Source organism: Zalophus californianus, chromosome 5 (assembly GCF_009762305.2).
Source record: "Zalophus californianus isolate mZalCal1 chromosome 5, mZalCal1.pri.v2, whole genome shotgun sequence".
In the NCBI taxonomy this organism is placed as follows: domain Eukaryota; kingdom Metazoa; phylum Chordata; class Mammalia; order Carnivora; family Otariidae; genus Zalophus; species Zalophus californianus.
Window position 1 is genome coordinate 149,377,774 of NC_045599.1, and position 26,435 is coordinate 149,404,208.

The following is a 26,435-nucleotide window of genomic DNA, read 5'->3' on the forward strand; positions in this document are numbered from 1 at the left end:
TCCCAGATCCACGCGGACCCGTCCACACCACGGCTGCCGGCATCGGCCCTGGAGGCGTGAGCGTGTCTCTCTGTCGGATGCCATTTCCTTCCTCCGTGAGTGATAGAGTTATCCATGTCACCTGAATCCAGGAGTCCAGGCCGGCGCCAGCTCTGTTCCAGCCGGCTTGCTCTGCAGAATCCGCCTCCGGGCCTTCGCTCCGCCCCGTGTGAAACCAGCCCTCCCAAAGCCCACTGTGCTCGGGCCTGGCTTCTGGTGCCTGGCCAGCAGGCTCCCCGGGGGGGGGCTTGGGGCCCCAGCAGCCCTGGAGGTGTCAGTGGGGAGAAACACCTTGAATGGATAGGGCACACTGGGGGGCACTGGAGGACACTCGGGGCTGACATCAAGCTGGTCGTCACCACTCCTGGTGGTTGTCCCCGGCTCAGACAACCCTGGATGATGCTATTGCCCATTCCGCCTGCCCAGTCCCAGACACCGGGACATCAGGGCCTGGGGAGAGACTTGGGAAACACGTCCCCGAAGCAAACGTGCCGTGTCGGCCTCACACGACCTCTAGACGTATCGCTCAACAGGGGACGGAGGGCATGTTGCGCTGACTTGTGGAAGGACCACGTGGGCCTTTGGGAAATCATCAGAAACGGTCACAGGTAGGCCAAGGTTCCAGAACTGTCCTCTAGAATTACAGGGTGCCAGTGCCGCATGGAAAGTGAGTCTGTATTTGCTCGCTTCTGATGTTCCCGGACCGCTCCTCCCACCGCTCCTGATTCTGGAAAGTTCCTGGCAGTGACTCTGGGCAGACACATAGGTTCTTTAGGAGAGCCTCACTCCATTACCTTCCCTGTGAAATGGGTCCTGTTGAGAGGTCTGCAGGACAGAGAGACACATGGTCATGGGGTGTGGAGGCCCGTGGGGGAGGGGAGACAGGCTGGTCATGGGGTGTGGAGGCCCAGGGGAAGGGGGCACACGCTGGTCATGGGGTGTGGAAACCTGGGGTGAGGCTGCCTGAGCTCAGGAACTGTGGGCCCATGATGTTCTTCCTGAGCAAGAAGAAACAGCCTCAGTCTCTTAACTCACCACTGCTCCACTCCTGAACATGGCAGAGGATTTGGGGTCCTGCCTTCTCCCACTTCCAGGGCTGGGTCTCAGGATCCCCTGCTGTGGGGAGCACCAAGGTGACCAGAAAGCAGGGCTGGTGCTGACTTTGGCTCGCTCTGCCAGGCATGCTGCCCTGAGCTTCATGGGTCACCTGCTGCCCCTGAGTTATCCCAACCACCTGCTGCAGGCACTTTGGAGTTGCACATTTTTTAAAGGTAGCTTAGGGACTTGCTGCCAAGCCCCACTCCCTGCACATGGAGCAGGATGCAGAGAGGCAGCCTGGGTCCAGGGTGCGTTGGGCAGAGGGGGTTACGGCCGCCAGTCTGTGGGTGCCCTCAGACCGAGCACTGGGACCGGGCATAGGGAGGGGAGCGCCCTCCGTCCTGCTGTGCTAGGGAGCCAGGGCTGTGGGGTCAGACCGGCAGTGAGGCGGGAGGCGGGAGGCAGGAGCGGGGGATGGAGGGCAAGCCAGCTGTCCTGTGGGGGCAGGGCCTGAGCTCAGCCACTGTTAGACCTACGTCTCTCGGCGCTTCCCGAGAGTCTTGCTTCTGCCCGTCATCGGGATGCACTGGGGGGACAGGTGAAATAAATTGCCAGATAAAATATGGGACACCCAGTTAAATTCAAATTTCAGATTAAAAAAATTTTAATATCAGTATTTCCCATGCAATACTTACACTAAAAAGTTACCCATTGTTATCTGAAGTTGAACTTTTAACTGAGCTTCCTGTGTTTTCTTTTTTTTTTTCTTTTTCCCAGTGGACCTGGCAGCCCTCCTGGCTGGGAAGTGCGTCCCTGTAGGAAGAGTTGTGGTTCAATAATCCAGGAATCCTTTTCTCTTCCGAGCTTCTATAGGGCCAGCCCTCTCTGCGGCCCCATCGGAACCCCCGGGAATTCATTTCCTTAGCCTCTGTTCACTCTGCTCACAGACGCTTACTGAGCACCTGCTGTGTGTTGGCAGAAGGGAACCCCCAGGGTCCCTGCCAGGGTGGACGCTGTGGCCTCCAGGTCAGGGGCGGCGATGGGCGGGTGCCGGAGGAGCGCGGGCAGGTGGGCCCTGGACGTGGAAAGGCCGATGAGCGCTGGAAGGGCAGGACCAGCCAAACGTGGGAAGGTGACCCACAGCCCCCACAAGGGAGAGAAGGAAGCCCACATTCGTAGGGAGGCAGACAGCCAGAGAAGGCGTGAAGTGTAGGGAGGCATCCCTCCAAGCCAGGCCCTGCCCTGGGCGCTGGGGGTGCACTGTGGACACACCCCCATTCTAGAACCCCAGTGAATGCTGTGAGGAGCACAGCCATCGGGAGGGGCCCAGGAGTGGGGCTGGTGTGGAGGGAGATTGTGGTTACAGGTAATCAATGTCTGGGGGGGCCTCGCTGGGCAGACGAGGTTGGATCCAAGGCCTGCAGGGAGGGTCCTTGGCTCGTGGGCAGCTCACAAAGAGGTCGCACCCTCCATGGTGGCCTCCTCTACCCGACCTGCTCCCCTAGGTTTGGGCTTGGGGGCTAACAGCTCAGGTGCTCCTAGACCCGGGTCCCAGAACCGTCCCTGGGCTCCCCGCCCTCTGCCCCTGTCAGCCTTTTCCTGGGATCAGCCTCCCCTGCATGTTCCTATGTCCTGGGAGCCCGGCTGGGTGACAAGGAGGGCATCACGGACGTGCCTGCCCGTGGGGGGCCCTCCACGCATGGGCCGGGCTTGCGACCGTCCGGGCCCTTCCCCGAGCCAGCCACGCTGCCCCGGACACCCGCGGGACCTGCAGCTTTGCCAGTGGGCTCTGGTGCACCCAGGGGTGTTGCTGTCCTGGGGCTGCTCTAACAGGACCGCATTTGTTGTCTTACAGTTCCGAAAATCAGAAATCCGAAAGTCAAGACATTGGCAGGACTGTGACTTCTAGAGGCTCCAGGGAGAAGCCACATCCTGCTTGTTCTGGGTTCTAGAGGTCGCCTGCCCTTGTTGGCCGGTGGCCCCTTCCTGTGTCGCTCGGGCTTCTGCCTCTGTCATCCCATCTCTGTGATGCTCTGGCCCCTCTTATAAATCACACTTTGGTCACACTGGACGGGCCCAGATAATCTGGGATCATCTCCAGCTGAAGGTCCTTGACTGATCACAGCTGAAAAGTTGCTTTTGCTGTGGAAGGTCACAGAGCAGCAGATTCCGGGGTTAGGACGTCCTCTGGCATGTCTCAGGGGACAGTGATTCTGCAGTCACACTGGCTGGGGCTCCCCCCCCCCTGCCGTGGGCAGGGTGTGCCTGACCCATAGTACAGGTGTGTCCCCTGCTTTAGCACTGAGCAGTCTGTAAGCCATCTTCTTATATGCCTGGAATTCCACCGGGGAGGGGGGGCGACTGACCAATGGCTGCCCGTGGGTAAATGGGCCCCGCGACTGTGGACCGCAGGCTGGCCTGGGCCTTCGGGTGGAGACCTCCAGGCGTCCTCCCCAGGCTCACCCCCCAGCTGCATGAGGTGCACGCAGGGCCACAATGTTCCTGCAGAGGCCGCTGGGGAGTGAGGAGGAACCACTCTCCTGCTGGAGCCTTTCTTTATTTCCTTGTCCCTCAGCATCCTACCAGCCCGGGGTGAACCAGGGAGTCTCCCATCCTTGCTCCCCTTTATTTGCCTGGTTCAGCAATAGCACTGTAAGTACACCGAATTTCTTCCCTACCCTCCTCGCTCACATAGACGCCCTCTGGGGGTCCCGTCACATTGTTTCCTGTCCCCATCTCCTCTCTCGTTGCTCTGGCACCTTTTCTTTTCTTTTCTTTTCTTTTCTTTTCTTTTCCTTTCTTTTCTTTCTTCTTTTCTTTTGCTTTTAGTAAAAAAATTATAGGAAATATATGGCTTTTCCCCCTACTGAAATGGAAAAAAGAAAAAAGAAGAAAGAACCCATGCAAACAGAACCTGAGGAAGCTCCCGTGGGCGCTGTGGGCCCGTTCTGCTTGGATTCTGTGGCTTGCAGGCCCACGCAGCCGTGGTCCCTGCCAGGGCTCATGTTCTGATGGCCCCGCTGGGCCCACCTGAAGTGTGGGTCCCAGCCGGGCATCCCTAGCAGGACAGGAAGCCTTTGTTGGCGCATCTCCTACTCTGTCCAACGTTTAGAATCGTGGGGAAGGAAAGAAAGCTTTTGAAAGAAACAAAACACAGTTCTCCATGTGAGAGAGGAAGTAATTACAGGGTGAACTCTAGACGGGTATTTGTGAACAGGTCCTGCTTATGTGGCTGGTTCGTGTGCTGCGTGTGGTTGAGAAATGCCAGACTTCTGTGTCAGGCTTGGAATCGAGAGGCAGGTGCCCTCCCACAGCCCATCTCACCAGCAGACCCCGCAGGGCCAGGGGGCCTTTGTGCCAGGTGCACCCCTCCCTCCAGGCCTGCAAGTGGGCATGGTCGCTGGGACCATCGGCTCCAGGGGAACCGGTCAGAAGCAGGTCCAAGTCAGGAGGCACTGCTGTTCCCTCCTTATCTCAGTGAGAGAATTGGACCTGACCACAGTTTGATGATTTCACTCGTACTTGGTGCTTCATTTAGCACTGCCAAATCAGCTTGGGGAAGACAAGGAATTAACATCACCTAGAACCACCCGCGTGTTCCCACATGCCCCTCAAAGCTCCCAGCTGCAGAACAAGGGAGATGCCGAGCTTCTCTCCTTCCCTGGTCCCCATTCCTGACCTCCCTCTAAGCAGAATGTCCTCTCGTCCTGGTTAACCCTCCCCCAGGCCTCCCAGCATCGACAGCACCATCAGGCCCTCAGGACTATGCACGGGGCTGAGTGCTGGTGGGCAGGTGAGCCACGGAGTGTGGGGGGCACACCCCGGGTGGGTTCATCTTGGGAGAAGTCCGGAGTTTCTGCTGGTGGAGAGAGGAGAGCGAGTAGCGAGCGTGACCAGGAGCACGAGAGGGGAAAGGGGAGAGGGTCCTTAGTCTCTGGGCCTTGGGCAGCACCGCGCTTGGGGGTCCCGGTGCCTTTAGGCCCGGTGGTGGGTGGGCCTGCAGTGGGCTCGAGGGGCCGTCCGGCAGGTTTGCTTCTCAGAGGGCAGCAACGCTTCCTAGCAGTTTTGGGGGATGAATTTGTAGGGCTGGCAGTTTTTCTTCCTGGAGGAGAGTCATGTTTTTTTTACCAAAATTAATGTCCTGCTTCTCTTTCCCCTGATGTTGTCATGTCGCCAAGATGTCGTCTGTTCACCGCCGGGCGGGGGGCCGGCCACTGAGGCGCTGAGCCAGGACCGTGGGACGGCATCCGCAGGACCACGCGGTGGGACGATTGCCCTCAGCTGGTGACTCAGTGAACACCTCCCTGCAGGTCTGCCTGACTCAGAGCAATTTGACTTGGTTGAGGAAAATCCGGTTAAAGGGAAGGTGCACTTGGGCAGTTGGTGATTCACTCCCCCCAAGGAGTTGATGGGGGGTTTCCTAGTAAAATGAGCTGACCTGGAGTCGCCTTTGGTGGATGCTTACTCAGACCAAGCAGAACCATGTCAGCTTCTCCTCCTGCTTCCTCCCCAGAGAAGGACCCCAGAGAAACCACAACGAAACATCGGGGCAAGGCCCACCCTCCTCTGCCAGAACCTTTGTTTCACCACAGAGTTCCACGTCTCCAGGTAGGGGTAGAGCAGGGCGAAAATGTGAGGTTTGACTGATATATTCATTTTTTATTACTGTGTAACTTTCAGCAGTTAAAATAACACATATGTGTTACATGACAATTCCCGTGGTCCAGGAGCCCAGGCCTGGCTCAGCTGGGTCCCCGGTTTGGGGACTCACCAGTTTGCAATCCAGGTGTCAGTTGGGCTGCATTCCTTTCTGGAGCCTGGGTCTCCTTCCAAGCTCAGGCAGTTCTTGGCAGACTGTCGTCCCTTGCCCCTGTGGAGCTAGGACCCCTGTTTCTTGTTGGTGTCAGCTAGGGCCTCTCTCAGCTCCCAGAGAACCTTGTGTCAGCTCCACGTCGCCCCTCATGACTTGGCAGATTACTTCTTCGAGGCCAGCCGAAGAATCTCTCATTTCAGGGAAGATCTAGACTCCTGTCTTCCTTCTTGCCGTATAGCAGGAAAGGGGGATTGTTCAAGAGTGTGACCCTTCAGGTGTGGCTGACTCAGCGGGGGCATCTTTGTTCCTGGTCTGCTCTCCGTAAGCCTTCGACTTCTTCCGGCTCTTTTTCTTCCACCCCTGGAGCCCACTGTCACACCACGGTGACCTTTCCTCCTTACGTAAGAAAGCACCAAGGTCATTAACATCTTGGTACTTGGACATTTGGGGAGATTTAAAGAGAGAAGCTCAAAGGGATAGCTTTTGGTGAGAGAGCATCAAATAAGCTGCCAGTCCATGAAGGAGGGACACCAGTCCCAAATCAGGCATAGCTCCTCCTGGGGGGTCGGAGGGCGAATCCATTGGATGCTTCCCTCCTGGCCTCTGGCCCTTCTGTCGATCCTTGGTGCTGACTCATTCCTTCAGTCGGCCTCCCCGTTCATCTCAGCTTCCCCGTGTGTCTGTGTCTCAGATCTCCTTGTGCTTTTCTCCTCTAAGATAACTGTCATTGGATTTGGGCCCCAGCCGGATTCCAGGATGATCTCGTCTTGGGACCCTTGCTTCAATTGCATCTGCAAAGACTTTTTTTTTTTTTTTTTTTCAAATAAAGTAGAGTCCACACGTTCTGGGGCTTAGGATTTGGACATATCTTTTTGGGGATCACTATTCAACCCACTACTATGTACTTCTATATATTTTTTCCTTCATGCTCTAAGATAGCCCCTAGTTCTTGGATGCATCACGCGCGTGTGCGTATGTAGATATATTTTACGCTTCTAAGGTAACACCACTGGAAATAACAAGGCCCCCATTTCTGGTCCCAGGTTTATAGTATGTTAGATGAAGACCCTAACTCTGAATGTAACTTCTTGCGCCTTAAAACACCTTCTGAAAAATGAGGTCTCTGGGTTATTAAGAATCCTTTCACTGTTGGGAGTCATCGGAATAGCCTCATTTTAAAACCTCTGTGTGCTGGGAAGGAAGTGTTTGAACAGACTCTGAGCTGAGGACTCGGCCAGGGACAGATGGAACTAAAGTAAATGACAGGGTTATTTCCAGTGATCTCCGGGGCCCTTTCCAGTTCATTTGTTAAATAAATCCTTGGCATGAAGATTGAGAGTGGGAGCCTTCTCTTTTATTTCCGACACTTTCTAGAGTAAATTTAGCAAGCTCCAAGCCATCATTTACTAAGAACAGCTTTTGTTCCCCCCTTTAAATGTGGTGGGGAGGTCTGACCCTGGATGCCATGATGTCCAGGGCTCCGGGGGCAGGACAGAGGACACAAGCTCCCCAGCAGAGGGCAGCAGGGATCCCAGGAGGCCCTCAGCACTGGAGCACGAAGGAGGCAGCATGGGATCGCGTGGGACCGTATCTTGTTTGGGAAGCTACTATGTTTTGTGGAAAAGCAGCACCGACAAATGTGGAAAGCAGAGTCAAGTGAGAAGAAAATCTCTGAAACAATGAGATCAGATTTCATAAACCAGGCGTGTTCCCGTGTGTGTACGTGTGCGCACACGTGTGAATGTGGTCGAAGTAAGAAGTCCTGTCAAATGAAGAGTGATCTGCATTACTTCCAAGGGGCAAACTCTGGAAAGTCATAGCCAGAAATATTCCCTGAAGGCAGACACTTAAATGTTGTTTTAGGATTGACTTAATGTAATGTTTTAGTGACACGGGAAACAAATTGACCATGTTTAAGTAAAATCAGATTGGAGAAATCAATTCACACTTTTCACGCCTGTTTCCTGGCTCTAAGCTTGGTTAGTGTTGCCTCAAATCTACCTCGCAGCGTTGCCTACGGAGAGGAAACGAGAAGGTAGTTCTAAAAGGTCTTTGAGAAATTAAAAGCTTTGCAAATGTAGGAACAGAAAAAAGTAGGAATGGGTTGCTACGGGAAAGTTTATTTATGTTGTCTAGAATTATTTAATTGGTTTAACCTTCAAAATGATTTATCAGAAAACCTTTCATGGCCCTCCCAAAAATCTTTTAAAAATGCTCTGGGAGGGCGCCTGGGTGGCTCAGTCAGTTAAGCATCTGTCTTCAGCTCAGTCATGAGCGCAGGGTCCTGGGATCAAGTCCTGCATCGGGCTCCCTGCTCAGCGGGGAGCCTCCTTCTCCCTCTCCCTCTGCCCCTCCCCTCCGCTCATGCTCTCTCTCAAATAAATAAATACATACATACATAAATAAATCCTTAAAAAAATAAATAAAAATATTATGGGATCAATTTAAACAAAAAAAAAGTTGTACGTCCAAAACCGCCGCATCCTGAGCCCATTGTCTCTACACTGGCCAGTCCCTGCCTGGTTGTCCAGGATCCCTCCCGTGTAGGCAGAGCAGACTAAGCATCATCCGTCTGATAAAACACTTCGTTTTGGCAATCAGATTGTGTAGAGCCACATCGGTATCTCTACCACTTCCCCGTGTCTACGGAAAGATATCTTGTTTCCATGAATGTGTTGTGTTTATTCTGGCAGGAATAGAACTCTTTAAGACAAGCACTTAAGGGACAAACAAAGCAGAGGTCAAGAACATGCATTGTGTGCATTTTTTTTTAAGATTTTATTTCTTTATTTGAGAGACAGACAGTGAGTGTGAATAGTGGTGGGGGGCAGGGGAAAGGAAGAGAAGCAGACTCACTGCTGAGCATGGAGCATGGAGCCCAATGTGGGGCTTGATCCCAGGACCCTGAGATCATGACCTGAGCCGAAATCAAGAGTTGGACGCTTAGCTGACTGAGCCACCCAGGAGCCCCCATTTTGTGCTTTTTGATCAGCCCCTACTTATGGGTTCAGAAACCACACCTTAAATTCTTAGTGTCAGGGTCCAGGTGCAATCCTAGTGGGTCTTTAACTTCTGCCTTGAGAAAACTATGTCCCTGGATAGAGACTACCCAAGCCTCTGCCATCCACTCTCCCACCCAGCAGGAGCTTTGTACGTTCTGGGGAGAGTGTCCGGTCACATTCTCACCTCCATTGCCCAAGAGAAATTCAGAGCCAGCACCCTCTCGAGGGTGGCTCTACCATGCCTTCACGCAAAGGGATGACATGAACAACCTCAAGTAGATTCCAACACGCAACTCAAGCTGTTGATTTGATCATGGCAGATCACTCTCACTGTTATCTCTAAAATAACATACTGAGCATAAGTTCCAGGCCACGCACGGGTTTCGTGCTTCCCACGTCCTGCCTGTCTCATCATCGCCACCCTCCACAGCAGATACTCACCTCCTAGTTTAGGGAAGAAAGTGGCAGCTGAGTGTCTCAGAGGCTAAGTTCCTCGTCCACGTGTGAGAAGAGACAGAGGGTGGATTCAAGGCTGTTTGATCCCAGAGCCCTCACCTACTCAATACTTACACAGTCACATTTTCAGATTTTGAAAAAGAATGTGCTCTTGATTGGAAAATGATTTCAATATTGACATAAAGCCTGGGAAATTTCTCTGATAAAGTTTAAAATAAAAACTGGAAGCCAATTCATATACTAGTGTGGAAAATTAGCTGTAATACCTTTTAAACAGATTGAACTTCGGGTGTGTGAAAATTGTCATGTTCTAGAATTGCTAGTCTATAACAGTTTTTTAGAGGAATCTCTCTGTAATTGAGCCTTAGTTTAGGCTACAGTATTGTGCTAAGCATACAATTTCAACTTTAATGGGACTCTTTGGCAAACATGTTCAACAATCTTTATAATGCAAATGGCAGCTGAAGGAGAAATCTAAATCACAGTGATGCTTCATTAGATGTGGTTCAGTTATATTTCATTGATTTTTGTAGAGAATACTCATGACACGCTTCGAAGTTCTGAGTTAGCAAACCACAACTAAATCAAAGCACAAAAGATCAGAGGGCAGCACATGACAGGAAATCAACCGCGATGGACCATGTTGGATAATGCATATGGAGACTCAAGAGACATTCCTGCAAATACTGAACATAGACCTTGCAAGGACTTCAACAAACATTCCATGGAAAGACATCTATTGGTTTTAAAGTCTTGTTTTTCTGAATTGTTGTTTTTCCCCTGAGGACAGTGCTTCTAGATTATTTGACTCATGCATACAGTCACCCTCTTCTGAAAGTCAACATTTCTTTCCTATTTCCTATTTCTTCCCCCTCCTTTTGAGGACCACAGAACTGGATGACTTTAGAAAGAGTATACACCAAAGCTTCAGTGTGAATTGTGAGGACAGTTTGAAAGTTCACAGGAGCCCAAGATGTGTCGATCGGCATCCTACTATGGTCATAGTGGAGACAATGTGCATGAAACGAGGTCATGTTGGTGGAAGAGGTGAGTAGGAATAAAACCAAGCACATCCAGCGACAGTGGTTCTATTGTTGCTCAGTTATTGACATCACCAGGATCTATCGATATAAAGTGAATGCATGTCTACAAAGCAGACAGCCACTTAATTTACCAGTGAAAGAAAGGAGTAAGCACCCTCTGTAGGAGAAACAGGGTCAGTCTGCAGTGGGAAGCAGGGCAGATATTTACTCTCTCACCACATACCGCCTTACTGGCCCAAGAGGATTACCTTGGAACCTGACTCCCTCCGCCGGGCACTCTGCTGTTTGTCTAGCCCTGTTACGACCTTGAAACTAAACCTTGCTCCCCTTTGTATCTACACTGTATTCCAGTACTCTGCCTTGATTATGTCTCTTTGCCAGCATACTTCTTTCCTCTGCTTTTTCCTGGAACCAAGGGAATATCGTTTATTGCCTCCCTGGATGCCCACAGTGTTTGTTTGGCCTTTCCAGTTCGTTGGCCACATCCTGTGGGTCAGATGGATCCTGGGGTTGAGTGATACTCTGTACTATGTAAACTGGAGGTTGCAAAAATCACAAAGATAAGGTAAAGCATAACCTAAAGCTAAGGAAAACTGCATATTATATTAATGTCTTTGGAGGGAAGGAGTATTGATTATGATCCCACGGGCTGAGCTCCAAGTCATAGCTCCCTAGAGCACTTGGATGTGCAAACTGCCTTCTCACCAACTTGGTTTTGTTGTGTAATGGATCGTCACTCTGGGTGCTTCCCAACTAGCTGGGAAGGCCTGTGGCTCAAGGTCAACCCAACGGTGAGCTCAAAAGTGTGCTCTTGAATGTGGGCCATGTGAATTGCCTCATGGTCCATGGGGAGAATCACGGCAGATCAGGAAGCACCAGCAAGAGGGTGGCCTTGGCATCACCCCTCCAGTCGACTTTGGAAATGCCACTCAACCCATCTGGGCTTGTTTCCTCCCCTGCAGAGTGTCTGAAGGTAGACCAAGTGACCTCCCAGATTCCGTGGTTCAACCCTCACTGCACTGGGGAAGCCAGTTTTGCCCCTCTAGAAAGCAAATCCCATTAAAATTTTGCATGCTGTTAGAAGGGTTCAGATAAAACACTGAAATAGAATTCTAGAGAAGGGGCCAGCCCCACATGCCAGGTTCGGCTGTAAGTTTAGCATGTGTCTTGCCTCCCGAAATCAGATCTATAGAGAGGCCCCCGCAAGTGAGAGCGGCAAGGAGCTGCCCAGGCGTCCCTGGCCAGGGCCAGCGGGGACGAACATCGTGTCCCCTACAAGGGCACCCCCGGCCCTCCTTCACTTCTATACCTGCCCTTCTTCCCTCTTGCTCAGCCATCCCTCAGCCCTGACTTCTCCATGGAGCCTGGCCTGACCACCATCGGGGAGCCCCTGGGCTCGGAAAAAGTCTACAAGGTCCGCAGTGCAGTGTGGCGGTCAGCTGCCTCAGGTCTCCACTCGTTCGTTGGTGGCTCCTGTTATTCTTTTTTTTTTTTTTTAAGATTTTATCTATTTATTTGACAGAGAGAGCGCACAGCAGGGGGAGCCACAGAGGGAGAGGGAGAAGGAGGCTCCCCGCTGAGCAGGGAGCCCAACACTGGACTCAGTCCCAGGACCCTGAGATCATGCCCTGAGCCGAAGGCACACGCTCCACCGACTGAGCCACCCAGGCGCCTCTGCTGTGTGTTATTCTTGTCTTTTTAAGTTCCTCTAGGGAAGGAGGCATGTCTAAAACTTGCCCCTTCCCTACGTCAGAGTGAGTGGTGAGATGGCCAGTAAGTTTGGTTGACTGACTTACAGAGGACTGGGGACGGAACACCAGTATATGATCGCAAGTTAATTCTGTCTGAATCATTGTAATTATTCAATTCCGGAGCCTTTATTTAAATGTGTTCTAATTAAAGCCCGTTGTTTAACATAGAGCTCCCCATACTGGAAAAGTGACACACAAAGTTCATGTGACAATTTCTGGATTTCCCAAGCACTTTCCCTCACGGCTTAGGTCAGTTCTCACACGGATCCCGTAGGAGTTTACAGGCCAAGAAACCAGGGCTTGAGCAGGTGGACTTACCTGCTGAGTCACACAGACACGGAGGGCAACTGTCCTTCTCTCGGGTCTTTGTCACGAGTCCTCAGATTTCCCTCTCAAGAAATAAGGTTGAATTTTGATAGACGGAGTGAACTTGGGAGCTAAAACGCTGGGGCCTAAACCGTCTTTTTGTTTTTCCTGAGTAATGGATTTTAGAGACTGTGAGTCTTCCTGTGCGTCCTGTGTGCGTGTGCGTGTGCGCGTGTGCCTGTGTGTGTGTGGGGGGGACCGGGCCAATCATCTTGTTGCACACGTAGAACTTGAGCAGCCCGTGGACTGCAGTGGAGGGGACACCTGAGGACGGCTGCAGGAGGCCCAGGGAATCCTCCGGGTGCGCAGGAGAAGCATGCATGGCTTTTTCCTCCCCCTGGCCCTGCAGCCTCTGGAGGACATGAATGTCTGCAGGCCCGTCCAAGCGTCCCCCAGCTGTCTGTCTGAAGAAGGATGGCGCTCTCGGCCTGTGTGCAAAGGAGCCCCCTGCTAGGCGCTTGCTGGGTCTGCAGCAAGCCTCCCTCCCGCCCTGCGCTCCGAGGCAGGCAGGCCCCTCATGCGGGGTCAGCGGGGCACGGCCACGGCCAGGCTCCCCTGTTGGCTGACGATGCCGAAAAGGGAGTTCTTCCAGCGCAGAGAGTCAAAGCAATAGTCGCATTTTCAACTATTCTCCACTGCTTTGAAAATGAGAAAAACTTACCATTTAAGCGAAAAATGGCACTTCTTTCAGCGAAGAATATTTCTTTTACAAGCTTCCAGCGCCTGACAAACCTAATGGAAGTCACATGCAAAAGAAATCAAATTCAGGGTGTGCCGGGGCCTTGAGATTGGGCCGGGTGTCTCCCCCCGCCGCTGTTGGCAGCGACCGAGCCCACCCTCAAGGGGTCACGAGCCTCCTGGCTGCCCCTCAGGTGGGGCATAACCCAGAAACTGCGGTGGACACGTTCTCTAATCAGCTAGCAGCCAGCCTGGAAGCGGCTGGCTCTGGAGATACGCTGCATATGGTTATATACACATTGTATACTCTCTCTATATCCAAATGCATCCATATGGTTCTTAAAAGAAAGTTGCTTTGCATTTTGCATCAGGAGAGGGAAACATCTGGAAAGAAATAAGCTCAGGTGCTTTCCCCAGCAAGCTGCTTCTGTCCTGTATCTTGGGAGCCTACAGAGTAATCCCATGACAACAAGTAGCCTGAGGGCCCAAGACCGTGCGCTAAATGTCAGGTTTCCAGGATGGAGAATTCCACTTGGGAGGATCGCATGAAGGAGTGTCATCGAATTTCGTGACTATTATTACTCAGAGGGAATGTGAGCAGGCAGCCACGCATCCTCAATACACTGCCTTCTTGTCTGGACAGAGCTACGTGTGAATTAGGGGCATTTGAGAAAGTGTTAAAAAATATAAACAAAAGCAGCGGGAAAGGGTAGATTTGATGAATGGCTGGTTGTGCTGGGAGCTGACCCCTGTCCTCTGAGGCCAGGTCTCTTGGACCTCTGACAACCCTGGACAAGTGAACAGGTCCCTGAGTTAGTCCAAACTGCCCAAAGAATTGTATGTAATCAGCAAAGATTTCTCTTCCCTTGTAGTGGGAAAATATAATCAGCAACATCCAAGTTTGGCCAAATCAACCATTCACACTTACTGTTAACTTCTGATGGCCTCCTGGGTTGCTTCTGGGGACCATGTTAACACACTGGAGTTCTGCAAAGAGCATGGGTTCCTAAGACTCATTGTTTGGTAATTTGCTGGGGAACGTCATCACGGTATTTGGAATATTAAATTCTAAAGACAGATGAAATGTTTTAAAGGGAAGGCTGGGCCCCAGTGATTGGATTCTCGAGGCGTTGTGTCAGGTATGCATGATTTTATTTAAAATGCATCCAATAAGGTTTTCCACCTGGGATGAACATTTTACCTCTTCCCATGTATTGTTATAAACAGTGTTTCCTCACTTCATGGAGTTTCTTAGAAAGTTCTAAGTAACTTAACAGAAGAGAAAAATGAAAGTGTGGGCGATGGAGTAACGGGGAGTTGCTATCACGGCGAGGGTGCTCACGCATCACGCAGCCCAGCCCCCGGGGCACACAAGTGACAGGAGGGTGAGGAACAGACCCGGTCATGCAAGTCCTCGGACCATCACTTGGCGGCCTTTGGCAGTCCTGGCATTCTCTGTCACTAGCATGGAGAGTAAAATGAGTCCGATGATTTCAGGGAACGGGAAATTGTCCCTTGCTCGTGGTGGTGGGTTGACCAGCTGGGAGGAGACAGGAACACGGATGTGGTGTCATCGGAGCATTCCAGAATACCGAGGAGGCTGTCCCACCGCGGAGCCCCGGGGAGCCCACGGCGGCCCCAGGAGCCCTGCCGTCCGTCCCCGGGCCCTGCCTCACCGGGGGACAGTGGCTCGCCGCCGCGCCGGCCGACGGAGCACATTTTCATGAAGGGGGCAGTTGTTGTTCTAAATTACAAGAACCTGGCAATATGAAATTTGTGTTTTCAGGAGCCAAAGGTCATAGCACGAATGAGGTCTACATGTTGTCACACGGGGCCACAGAAGGACACGTCTCCAGGTTATGTCGACCTGCCCGGAAGAGAAACAGAGACAAAGGGCACAGCAATGCAGGGTGTTCCTAGTACACGGGAACGTGCCGTGCACGGTAAGTGGGTCGAGCAGCAGGCCCTGGGGCTCCTGCCTGCTCTTTGGAGCTGCGGTCTGGGAAGAAGCCAAGGGCAGTGTGAGGGGGCAGGCGGAGGGGCAGGCGGGCTGGGGAATGTCACCATCTCAACACTGGTTCTAAAGTGACTTCGAGATGGCCGCTCATTTACAGTCGAAACCTAATCCCGAACAGCGTTGGCTCCCTCATTCTCCCTGTGAACACATCTGTTCATAAATAACTTAAACGTCTCCTTGGCATTCAGGATTCAGTTCCGGCTGGAGTAGAAAAGGGTGAGGATGCTCGGCGTTGAGGAGGAGATGTCGGGAACTCGTGTGTGTGGACAGGTGGCTGGAGCGTCTCCTGCACGTCGAGCACATCAGCCATCAGACACGGGCGGGGTGACCCAGCCGTACTTTTCATGCGTCTTCACCAAACTCTTGAAGGTAGCTTCGGCTTCCTTGCGGCTGAAGGACTTTTTTGATTTGCCGGCCTTTCTACAGATCCGCCCCTGCGGGAGAGGGAAAGACAAACCAGGTCAGAAGCCCCCTGGATGGCACCAATAGAGCAGGGGCGCAGGCTGGTGGGGAGGGAGGGGTGCAGCCCGGCTTCCTCAGACGCCTCATTCCGGGGGCTGGGAAGCACCTGCTCCTCACCCCCCCCACCCCCCCCACCCCCGCTCCCTCTGGCCTGGGAGGGAGGGCTGGCTGTCCCAGGAGAGCATCTGCCATCCGCAGAGACGGCGGGGCGTTCCTGGGGCAAAGTGGGGCTTCCATGGCCTCTCCCCCCGACCGGAGGATGCTGTGCTGTGACTTCCAGCCCTCTCCCACAACAGTGAAGACAGAGATTCACAGTTAGATGTGTACATTTATAGATTTACACACACATTTCAAAACTCTTAAAACTCAAGCCCAGGAACAATGGGTGAATTTCTTGTAATTTACGTCACATGGGAGCCACTTCCTGAGAAGACAGGTGGGCAGGGGGGCCGTTTTCGAGGAGGAGGGAGGCTCTCCAGGGCTCCCAAGAGGGAGCAAAGGTGAGGGGCCGGCGCTCCTTGCACAATCCCTGGAGAGGGGCAGGGGCCCAGGCCCATCCCCCTCACCGGGAGCAGGTGTTTCTGGCCCGAAAGATGGGACATGAACGTCTGCAGTGGACAAGAGAGTCTAATCCATCTCGGGACAGATGCAGCAGGCTCTAGATCACGAGGGAGAGGGAACCCAAAGGCATTCCTGATGTGACCATGTCTCGGGCCAGGCCCTCCTTTCCAGAAAGCTGCGGGAATGAGGTTTATTTGGAAACCAAGGGAAGGAGCAGACTGAAGGAGAAGAGGAGCTCGCCGCAGCGTGGGGGCCTCCGTCGGTGAGGGCTGTCCCCCCGGCTCTTAACCCCCAGCCTCGCCGCCAGCCATCCCCGCATGAGGCCTCGTGATGAGCCACACTTCCCCGGGCTGGCTTCCCTCAGCGCCCCCTGGGAGGTCTGCGTGTCTTCCTGAGCATCTCATGCACACGTTCTGCAGGTGGGGTGGAGGAGCTACCCCAGAAAGACCTGGCTGAGTTTGACCCACCAACAAGCACACGCACTCTCTCCAGCAGCCTCCTGTTTGCAGACCTTCACCAACAAGGCTCTCTGCATCCCCAGCACGGAGCGGTTTTGTTACGGCACACCTGTGGGCCTGACCCGGCACCAGGCCTCGCCACCAGTGGCCGGGCGGGTGCTCCCTTGGACAGGCATCCGGACGACAGTCACCTGGGCCTGCGTGACCACAGGCAGGCGAGGTCCGCCCAATCTCAGCCGTCTCGGACAACCCACGGACAGTGCTAGTGGGAACACAGCCATACCAGCCTTGCCATTCATGGGGAAAACGGCACCCAATCACTAAAAGTAGGAATGGAACACTGTTCTGTGTTCTTAAATTCAGGACATATGGTTCAACATCTGTCCTTTCAACACTGGAGACAGAGACCCATGCCCAGGGAAGAAGCCAGAAGTCCCGAGGTACAGCTGTGTCCTGACCCCTCTGGACATCTTTCTGGCCGAACTTGTTCATCTGCCGATGAAGGGCAATGCCACCTTATCTAATCTGCTGCCCAGTTCACACTAAATGCGCTGCTAACGGGGTGAAGGAAGACTGGGAGACAAGAAGGCAGGAGATGGCCATTTACCGACTTCCAGAAACTTCCCCATGCCTCTCCAGGATGTGACTCCTAGTTTTAATTTTAGAACTTCCTACTTTGCTTATGTGGTATCGTTATACTTGATAAAAAGGGACCACGAAACCTAGTACATTTATAATTATCATCCTGATGGGTTGAGATCAAAGTCTGAAGTTGTTTCATTAAACACAAGCACATGCATCTTTGCAGGGGTGCCCGCATCAATCTCTACATCAAGTGGGAGCAAATATCAGGCTATATTCTTTTGTATAAAATGCAAATTCCAGCCATCTCTATCATTCTTGTCTAGAACACCGGAAGTTTGTGGCATGGTTTGATAATTCTGAACTGAAAACAGCAAAAACAAGCTTACGATAATCTTGGAATATTCCGTTTTTGGCGTGAACACATACTTTTTGCCTGTTCTTTGTGGAAGTCCCAACTATTACAAAAAACAACAGACAAAATGAACCCCAGATGAACAGACCACTCTTTGTTTCCCTTTCTTCCCAGGAAATAGTATGAAAATAAAGCCCCAGCACTCAAGTCAATTCAGCGACCAGGAGACAGAGCCTGTTGTCAGTCCACCGGAGGTCTCTGGGCCTTCACTGCCCTCAAATGCCCATGAAGACTTTCCCTTCCTCTGTGGTCTCTGGCATTTTAGTTTATGGTTAACAGATCTCTTTTCATAAATTGCCCGTCCTCTTCTGATTGGCTGTTAAAATATCACCCAGGGAAACACTGAGCTTGGAAAGCAGCACTTCCACTGGCTGGTCCCCCGCAGGGTGGGTGGCCGAGCTGTTTCTGCTGAGATGCTCTTGAGGTGCTCACTGCACCAAGAAGGGGGATGCTCCATCTGCCCGGGGCCCCTGATGCCCAAGGCCATTCTGACCGTGAGCCAGCTCCCATTCTTCCCTCCAGGTGCAGTCTCTTGCCCCATGGACTTTGGGGAAACCTTTGGCCCAACTGTTCTGACCCTCTGTATTTTCCTCTATAAAGTGGGGACGGTATTCGTTGCCCAGCATCATTATGAATGTCACGTAAGATACTGAACTTAGAAGCACTTTGAAAAATGTAAATTGTGTTACAATTAATTGAGAACTGTTTTTCTCACTGTCATGACATTCATATTTCTTCCTTGTCTGTTTCCATTTAACTAATAACCAAAGAGTCTTTTCTGGAGGGATTCCCGGAATAACTCTTGTTTCTCCACTAAAATACCTCTACTTGTATTTAATGCGAAAAGACCTGGATGTGACAATTTACTCAAGCCACTGTGAAATTGTGTGATCAGTAAGAGTTTAGATGAGTAAACAGCCTCTCTCTCCTGAGCCCCAGACAGTAAACCCATAGTTATGAGCAACCAGGGGATTCTTCTCTAATGACCTTAAAAACCTCACCGTAACATTGATGCAAACAGGGCTAATGAGAATACAGTTCTCTAGGGCCGTGTTTGTCAAACCAAGCCATTACCGGGTACTTTGATTTGTCTTTTTTTTTTTTTTTTGGCCTCGTAGCTTTTTGGGGGCCAATCACAATAATCCAACATGAAAAATTCTATACAGCCACACATGTCTACACTTTAATAAGCAACTCCAAACTCAGGTCCTCAGTTCAATCCCCTGATCTTATGTGGTTTCCATGACCCTAGTGTGCACACTGAGTTTCATTCGTTCATTCGTTCATTCATTCATTCATTGTGTCAGATGCACGGTCTAGAAAGACAAAGTAAAAGTGGCCCCTGCCTGTAGGGGCTCCTAGCCCATCACGGCATGGGTCGCTGAGACGGAAGGCACACGTCGGGTCTTCCCAGCCTCAGTCCCGTCGGCATCATGGGCCAGGTCCTTCTCTGTTAGGGGCGGTCCTGTGAACTACAGGATGTTAAGCAGCGTTGTTGGCCTCCACCCACTAGATGCAGTGCCCCGCCCCCCCCCCCCGAGTTCTGACAACTGGATTGTCCCCAGACACTGCCAAATGTCCCCTCAGGAGTAAAATCACCCCTTTGAGAATGGCTGGCGTACCGAATAAGATGGCACAGAACAAGGAGGAGTCCGTTCGTTATCTATTTGTTTGGCAAAGGATTGCTACAAGTCTTCCTCAAGTTAGGAGCTTCTGGCTACTGGGACTGCAGGGTTTTCTAAGGTGGAAGCGATTCTGGTCCTCATACAGCTCAGAGGGGAGGGTGGGTGCCACCACGGGGCTGGGGCAGGAGAACGGGGGAGCGGCGCTGGTTGCACATCGAGAAAGCCTTCTACGTTTCATGGCATTTGAGCTGAGCCTTGACATATGGGTGGCAGGCATCAGAGGTCCCAGAGGAGAAGTTGAAACAATTGGATCTATTCAGAGAACAATGGAAAAGACACTTGGTGAATTTGGGGCACGGAGCCTGTGTGTGTGTGTGTGTGTGTGTGTGTGTGTGTGTGTGTGTGTGTGTGTGTGTGTGTGTGTTGGGGTGAAAGTGCAGAATTCAACAGACCTGGCTTCAAATCCCTGCTCCAACACTTCCTGGCTGTGTGACCTTGGGTGAGTTACTTAACCTCTCTGAATCTCAATTTCCTCATCTATAAAATAAACCTAAGAATAGTGGGATATGACACTGGATTTTTATAGGGATTTAATAGGTTAAAACATGTAAGATGCTTGGCACAGTGCCAGGCACCGGGTGGACACAATAAATGGGGCTTTTATTTTTGGAACAATCACAGAAGCTCTCACCCTCTGACAAAGTTAGCTTCGTTCTGGCCTCTTGAAAACACACACACAAAATTTCCGTCTTTCGTGTGGATATTATGACTTGGTTTATTCTGTCACAGTGCTCTTCAGGAAATCCAGTATTTTGCATTTAGGTGGCTCATTTCCCAGCTTTTTCAATAACGTCTATTTTAACAGGTTGAGATAAATACACTCATTCTATGTTTCTCCCTTGATTAGATTTTTTTCTTACTACTTTATTTTTCGTTGCAAACCTACTATCGTGGCATTTCTGTGTTTCATTTGCCCATGAATTATAGGCTTATGCTCTTTTAAAAATAGAGTTTCCAGACTCCTCATGTGAAATTTTGGGGTTCTTTCACTCATTTCCTTGGCTGAATTACAGAGCGGCTACTTGTTTTCAAAGTCTTTGAACATGTAATTGTTAGTCTAAAAGCGCTCACAATCCTTAACCCCTCCAACACGGGCTTCTAACGTGTGCTGTGTTGGGGCAGCCTCGCTCCATAACGTGGCTCTATGCAGGAGAAACTTGGAATAAAGGAGGTGCTGGGTGTGGGGCAGATGAGGTGAACCTCTGGATCTTTGAAAGGAGCTCCTCCTGGAAAAGCAGCCATGATTTTGCCTCTCTTTAAGCCTAAAGTGCAAAGCCGATCAGCTTACAAAATTCTAGAGCACAGATAAGACCCTATTAACAGATGACGCAGCTTCAAAGAAATGATTCCAAATCCAAACAGTTACACTGAGCTGCTGGTCAGCGAGGGAGGGACTTGAGCTTGAGCCTGTGCGATGAGGCATCAAACAGAAGCTGAGAGTGGCAATGAGCTCACTTGACTCTGCAGCAGGTACCATGGGTCTGAGAATGTGTGTGTGCATGAGTGTGCATGTTGGCATGCATGCATGCCTGTGCACACATGTGCCCACACGTGGAGAACTGGGTGTGTGTGTGTGTGCATGTGTGCTCATGTCCAAGTACCTGTGTGCACGAGCACGTGTGAGTGTGTATGTGCACGAGCGTGCACACGGATGCTCCTGTGGGTAGTGACTCCTGTGTGCGTGCGTGCACATGTGTGTGTGGCTGTGGTGGGGACTTTCAAACTGCAAGCAGGGGTATGAGGGTCCCTGTGGTGAAAGGACCGCTGACGGAAGCCAACAGTAACCCCGAGGGAAGCCCCCACTGGCTGAGTCAGGGAAGCCCCAGGCCGCAGGAGCCCGTTTGTAGGGTGGTCAGTTTACAGTGGGAGATGCCCCCACCTGCCAGGGAGTCTGCCCAGCACCAGCCAGGGCAGGGAGAGGGAGTGCCGAGGGGTTGGCCGGGCAGAAGGGGAAGGGGCATAATGATGCAGTCCTACAGACATCTGGGCCTGGACTGTTCTCGGCTGTGGGGCTGAACCATGCACTGTAGGATGCTCAGCAGCGTCCCTGGCCTCAGCCCACCAGACGCCATAGTAGCCCCATGCCAGTTGTGATAACCACGATGTCTCCACAATGGCCAAGTGTCCTCTGATGGCCCCCACTCTGGGCTGAGCAGGAAGCATGCTGGGCGAGTGCACGAGGGTACATTTACCATGGTCTGGGGGCTAGAGAGGCAGGGAAGACTGCCTGGAGGAGGTGCTCGGGGGGTGGACTCAAAGGACAAGTCGGGGAGTGTGTGTCCAGGTGGTCCTGGGAGGACAGAGAGGGAGGCGGTGACACAGGAAGTGTGTTCGTTCCTGGGGCTCCTGTAACAGAATGCCAGACCCGGGGCTTAAATCATCAGAAATTTATTTTCTCACAATTCTGGAGGCCAGAAGTCCGGGATCAAGTTTCCTGTTTCTGGGGGGTTTTTTTAGGAGAGAATTTCTGCCATGGCTCCCCTAGCTTCTGGTGGCTTGTTGTCCCTCGTCAGGAACCCCTGCCTTGCAGATGTATCACCCCGATCTCTGCCTTCATGTCCACGTGGCTTACGACCCATGGGTCTGTCTCCGAACTTCCCTCTTCTTACCAGGACACTGACCACGCATCAGGGCCCACCCTAATCCAGCATGACCTCCCCTTAACTTTCTGTCTGCTAAGATCCTTTGTCCAAAGGAGGACACATTCATAGGTGGGGGGTGGGGGGGTCAGCACTTCAGTATATGTTTGGGGGACACAATGCTTCTCACTCCAGAGATAAGCATGATAGAACCCCAACTACCATCCTGTAGCATCTGGCCCTCTTCCGTGGGTGGCAAGTCACCAGGTCAGGTTTTCTTTTGGGACACGTCACTTGGGAAGTGGGTGGCTGGTCAGGTGTGAGATGTTTGTCAATTAGAGAAGAATCTGTCCTGTGGCTAAGGAGGCCTGGGGCACTCCGGGTCTCTGCTCCAGGAGGAAACAGGTTTCCAGGACCAGATTCTGAGTCCCTTTCAGTTGGGGTTTCGGGACGTGTATCAGAATGCAGCACCCGGGGCAGGAGGAGTGGACGCAGTGCTCAGGGCTCTCCCATCACGGGGTCCAAATGATAGATGTGGGGAGGGTCCCCAGGGGAGGAAGGAGGGGACGCGGCCGCTGGCTCCTGAGTGACCTGCTTTCCCTGTGCCTGTCTCCACACTTGAGTTCCACGCACACCGACACCTGCCTCGGGGGTGAGCCTTTGGAGAAGGATACAGCCAGGAACTGGACCGTGTGCAGTGGGGCATGGTGATGCGGAGCGAGGACCACGCTGTCTTAGCACACGCCCCGGGACAGGGAGAGGGAGGGGGGGCAGGCGGGGGGTCAGGTGAGAGGAGAAGCAAGGAGCTGAGGCTTCCGTGGGCGGCGGCAGACAAGGGGGGCGCCAGGAATGCCAAGTTGGCAGTGGGCGTGCAGGTGCCCAGTGAGTGCTGGAAAACCACCCACGGAACGTATGATGCTTCCTTGATTTGTCATGAAATCGCAACATAAAAAACTCTTCTTGGCCTTATACTTAAGCAATCTCTGTACATCGATATCAAACAAGCCTGGTTCGTAAGTACAGCTTGGCTACAAAAAAGTCCCAAGAAAGTAACCTGTATTTCCCAAAGCTTTATTAAGTGCCTACCACCCAGCAGATCTGGTGCGGGCTGCTGGAGGCACCAGGTGAGACTGGGTGAGGGGGATGCACAGGGCTTAACCCAGGAGCCCGGGGGGCGGAGGCAGGAGTGAATGAATGAATGAGCACTTTTGGCCAGCGTCAAGCTCCCTGTCCCGGTAAGACCACTGCCCGGCTTTCCCATGGCAGTAACGCTCACCAGGGCAAAGTTCCAGAATATTGCCCAGGATACAAAGCCTCTTCACTCAAGAAGAACTGTTTACTTAGTGGAACACTCTAGAATTTTCCATTGAGAAATCTTAGGTAACCTATTCTCTACTAGAGTCTCTAATATTTTCCCAATGAATAGGTAATTAATGTACTCATGTATTTTCTCTCAAATTTATGAACATCTCAGGATGTCAAAGCCAGCATCAGTTTTATATAAACTCGGGTAATATTCAGGAGGAATTAAACTGGAGCTACCTATTTAATATGATCGTAAAACATCCTCAAGCCACTGGCAACACCAAAGGCATGGTTCAAAGGCTTGCAAAACACAAGCATCTCTTTCCTCTACACTTTAAAGAAAGTTCTAGCAATTAGTGAATCTTTTTTTGAGACAGATGCTCTTTTCATGGAAGAAATAAGCAGAGAAAAAGAAACCTTTTGCTAAAAATTTAAATTATTTCAGACAATCAGTTCCAAAAAAAATTTTTTTTGAGATTCCACTAATACTTACACTTCTGCTTAAGCAGCTGGGTCCCCGTGGGTTTCATTAGTGGCACCAGAATACAGTGAGTGACAGCTAGACGTACTGATTAAAGGCAGTCATGGCGGCTGTGAGCCAGACATCGTTCTCAGGATGGAGTTTGAACACACGTGTTAAACCCTCCCCGAAAGCCCACCAGGGAGGCTTCGCTATAATCAACCCTGGCTTTCAGATGAATAAGCAGACACAGAGAGGTCAAGTAATGTGCCAGAGTCACACAGGATTTCAAAGCAGTGCTGGAGCCCAAGGCCAGGCCAGCTCTCAGAAACAAGGAGAACGGTTGTGGATGCAAGTGAAGAAAAAGAAGATACTGACCATCGACTCCATAAAACGCTGCCCAGCCTGGCCTTCTCCCACTGGACAGGGGACGGGCTGAGGTCACTGAAACCCCTTCGTCCCTCTGCACCCGCTTCGTAAAATGGGGCTCCAGGCCTGCCATCCCATAGTTAACCACTGTTTGTCTAAACCCCGAGCTGATCAGTGCCCTGGACCTGCCCATTCTTCCCGCCACACCGTGGACCTCGGTCCCCTCCTCGACTCTGGTTCCTACGTGATCCGGGCAAGTGGGCCTTCCTCAGTGAGACACCTGTTCACACATGGTCCCGGTCCCTCAAGGCGGCTGGCAATCTGTGGTTTCCACTTTCGCGAGACAGAGAATGCAAAGGGAGCTCGTGGGCGAGCCAAGCCAAGGACACGGTGTTCCACGTTCAAGGCTAGAGGATTTGTTCAGCACAAAACAGCCACCCCTTCAGCGTCTTCGACTTACGAGCTAGATCCAGCTGTCTACGTGTGGGGTTCTAGTGAAGTCCCAGGAGCACACCTCTGTCCCTGCTGTCAGGGACACTGCCACTGGACGCTCCACGCACTGGCATATCTCCATTCACGTCCGTCTCCCTCCCACGGACCTGGCTCCCCTGGGACGAACAGGTGCGTGTTAACTGTATCAGCCTCAGCAACCCTGGCCTTCTTACGGACGATTGCTCTGCCTCCTTCTGCCCTGAATGAGTGGCTGGCAGGAAACGTGGCATTTTCCTACCAGGTTGACCTTCCAGGTCAGAATCCAGGCCACCCATCAACCCCACACCTTGGACCTTCCTTAAGGCACCCTATTTCCCCCTCTTTTTGGAACACAGTTTGAAAAGGATGAGGATCAAAGTTCTTCCCCCAGGGCCCACAGGTGTTTTAGTGCACCTGTTCATTCCTGGTGGCCCAGTCCTCACTGCACCCTCCTTTCTGGGGGCCGGGACCCCACTCACGCGGACGTGTGGCCACCCACCTTCTCCACCTGCCCGAGGCTGCAGGAGCAGGCCCTTGGGACCCGGAGCCTCTGGTCTGCTGCCCAACAGGATGAGGAGGGAGGCACTCGGGGCTGGGGGGAGCTTGGTGGGAGAGGCCGGGTTGTCCTCTCTCCAGGGCTGATGCCCATCTGCTCGACTCGTGCCTGCCGACCCCCAGAAGCCAGGTCTGCTGACATGGGTCGCTCAGTCCTGCAGCTTCACCCCACGACAGTGAGAGGTGACCCGCCTCCGGCCTGCGGTCTGCTTGACGTTATGATCCCCCCCTACCCCCCGGGAACCAGCGACACCCTCCACCCGCTCCCGCCGTTCAGCGGCGCATGGAAGAGTGCTCTCTTGTGCAGACAACAGTGACAGCCTCACGGCCCTGCCGGGAACTCCAAAGAGATGAGGGAGGCCGAGAAAGTCACTGGGAAGTGTGACAGGAACCATCACTGGGGATTCACCTGTCAGAACAGGGGGCAGCCGTGTCCCACTCTCTGGGCCTACTGGCAGGAGCTTCACGAGTCTGACAAAATAATCCCAAATTGGGTTGTTCTGGAACAATCACATCAAGAAGTAACACAAGGGTTTCACAGGCAACCGAGGTAACACCTGCTTTTGCTCTCGAGACGGTTTCCAGTTTCAGGAGGCGTGCGTGTCTTTGCGACGTACGGTGGCCCTTCCTAGCTCTGCGACCTCCCTGCGCCATGCGATTTGTGAGGACAGAGAAAGCTCCAGCCTCATCACACGGCGGGCACAGGACCTTCCAAACCCAACAGGAAATTCTGCAACATTAAATAAACAGAGCTCATGACCCTTTGAAATCATTGGGAATCTTGGGACTATTTCCTGGAAAAATTTAAACGTGAAAATGCTACGATTTGGGCTCTGATTCTCTAAACTCCCTTCGAGGATGGGTGGAGGCGGGCGTTTCTGAGTCCCTGGGGAACTTTTAATATCCACACACCTTAGAGTAAGTAAGCTTGAACCACGCCTGCATCTGCCCTGAGAACACAATTTTGACTGTTTTGTGCACTGGCTCTAATGAGGTGCTAATGAGGTTTCAGGGTGGTAGATGGAGGAGGCACGGCTCCCTCACCTCCCGGCCATTATTAGACCGAGTGCTGCGGGAAAGCAGAGAAGGGTGAGGGAGACCAGCTCCCTGGAGATCTCCAGACACTCACCCAGCACCTGGGCAACACCTGAGGCGCGCTGCCAGCCTGACTCCTGAGGACTGCCAAGTGTTCCAAGCCACGGCAGTCCACGGTGGGTGATGAACTTTCCCTCTAACTCAAGCAGTCCTAATGCACTGACTTAAAAAATGAAGAGCATTTTCATACATCACACATTCTGGAGGGTCCTGAGGTAAAATCCAGCACCCATGA

The 26,435-nt window shown here is 52.2% G+C and overlaps 1 protein-coding gene across 1 annotated transcript in view; it reads right to left on the reverse strand.

Annotated features, from left to right (window-relative positions):
- Positions 1 to 14,327: 14,327 nt before the first annotated feature.
- Positions 14,328 to 26,435, reverse strand: part of UBE2QL1 (ubiquitin conjugating enzyme E2 Q family like 1) — a 36,439-nt gene continuing 24,331 nt past the window's right edge. Inside the window, exon 2 of the mRNA XM_027605897.2 lies at positions 14,328 to 15,637. Coding sequence (XP_027461698.2) covers positions 15,506 to 15,637 — 132 coding nt within the window. The 3' untranslated portion in view covers positions 14,328 to 15,505. The remainder of the gene's footprint in view (positions 15,638 to 26,435) is intronic.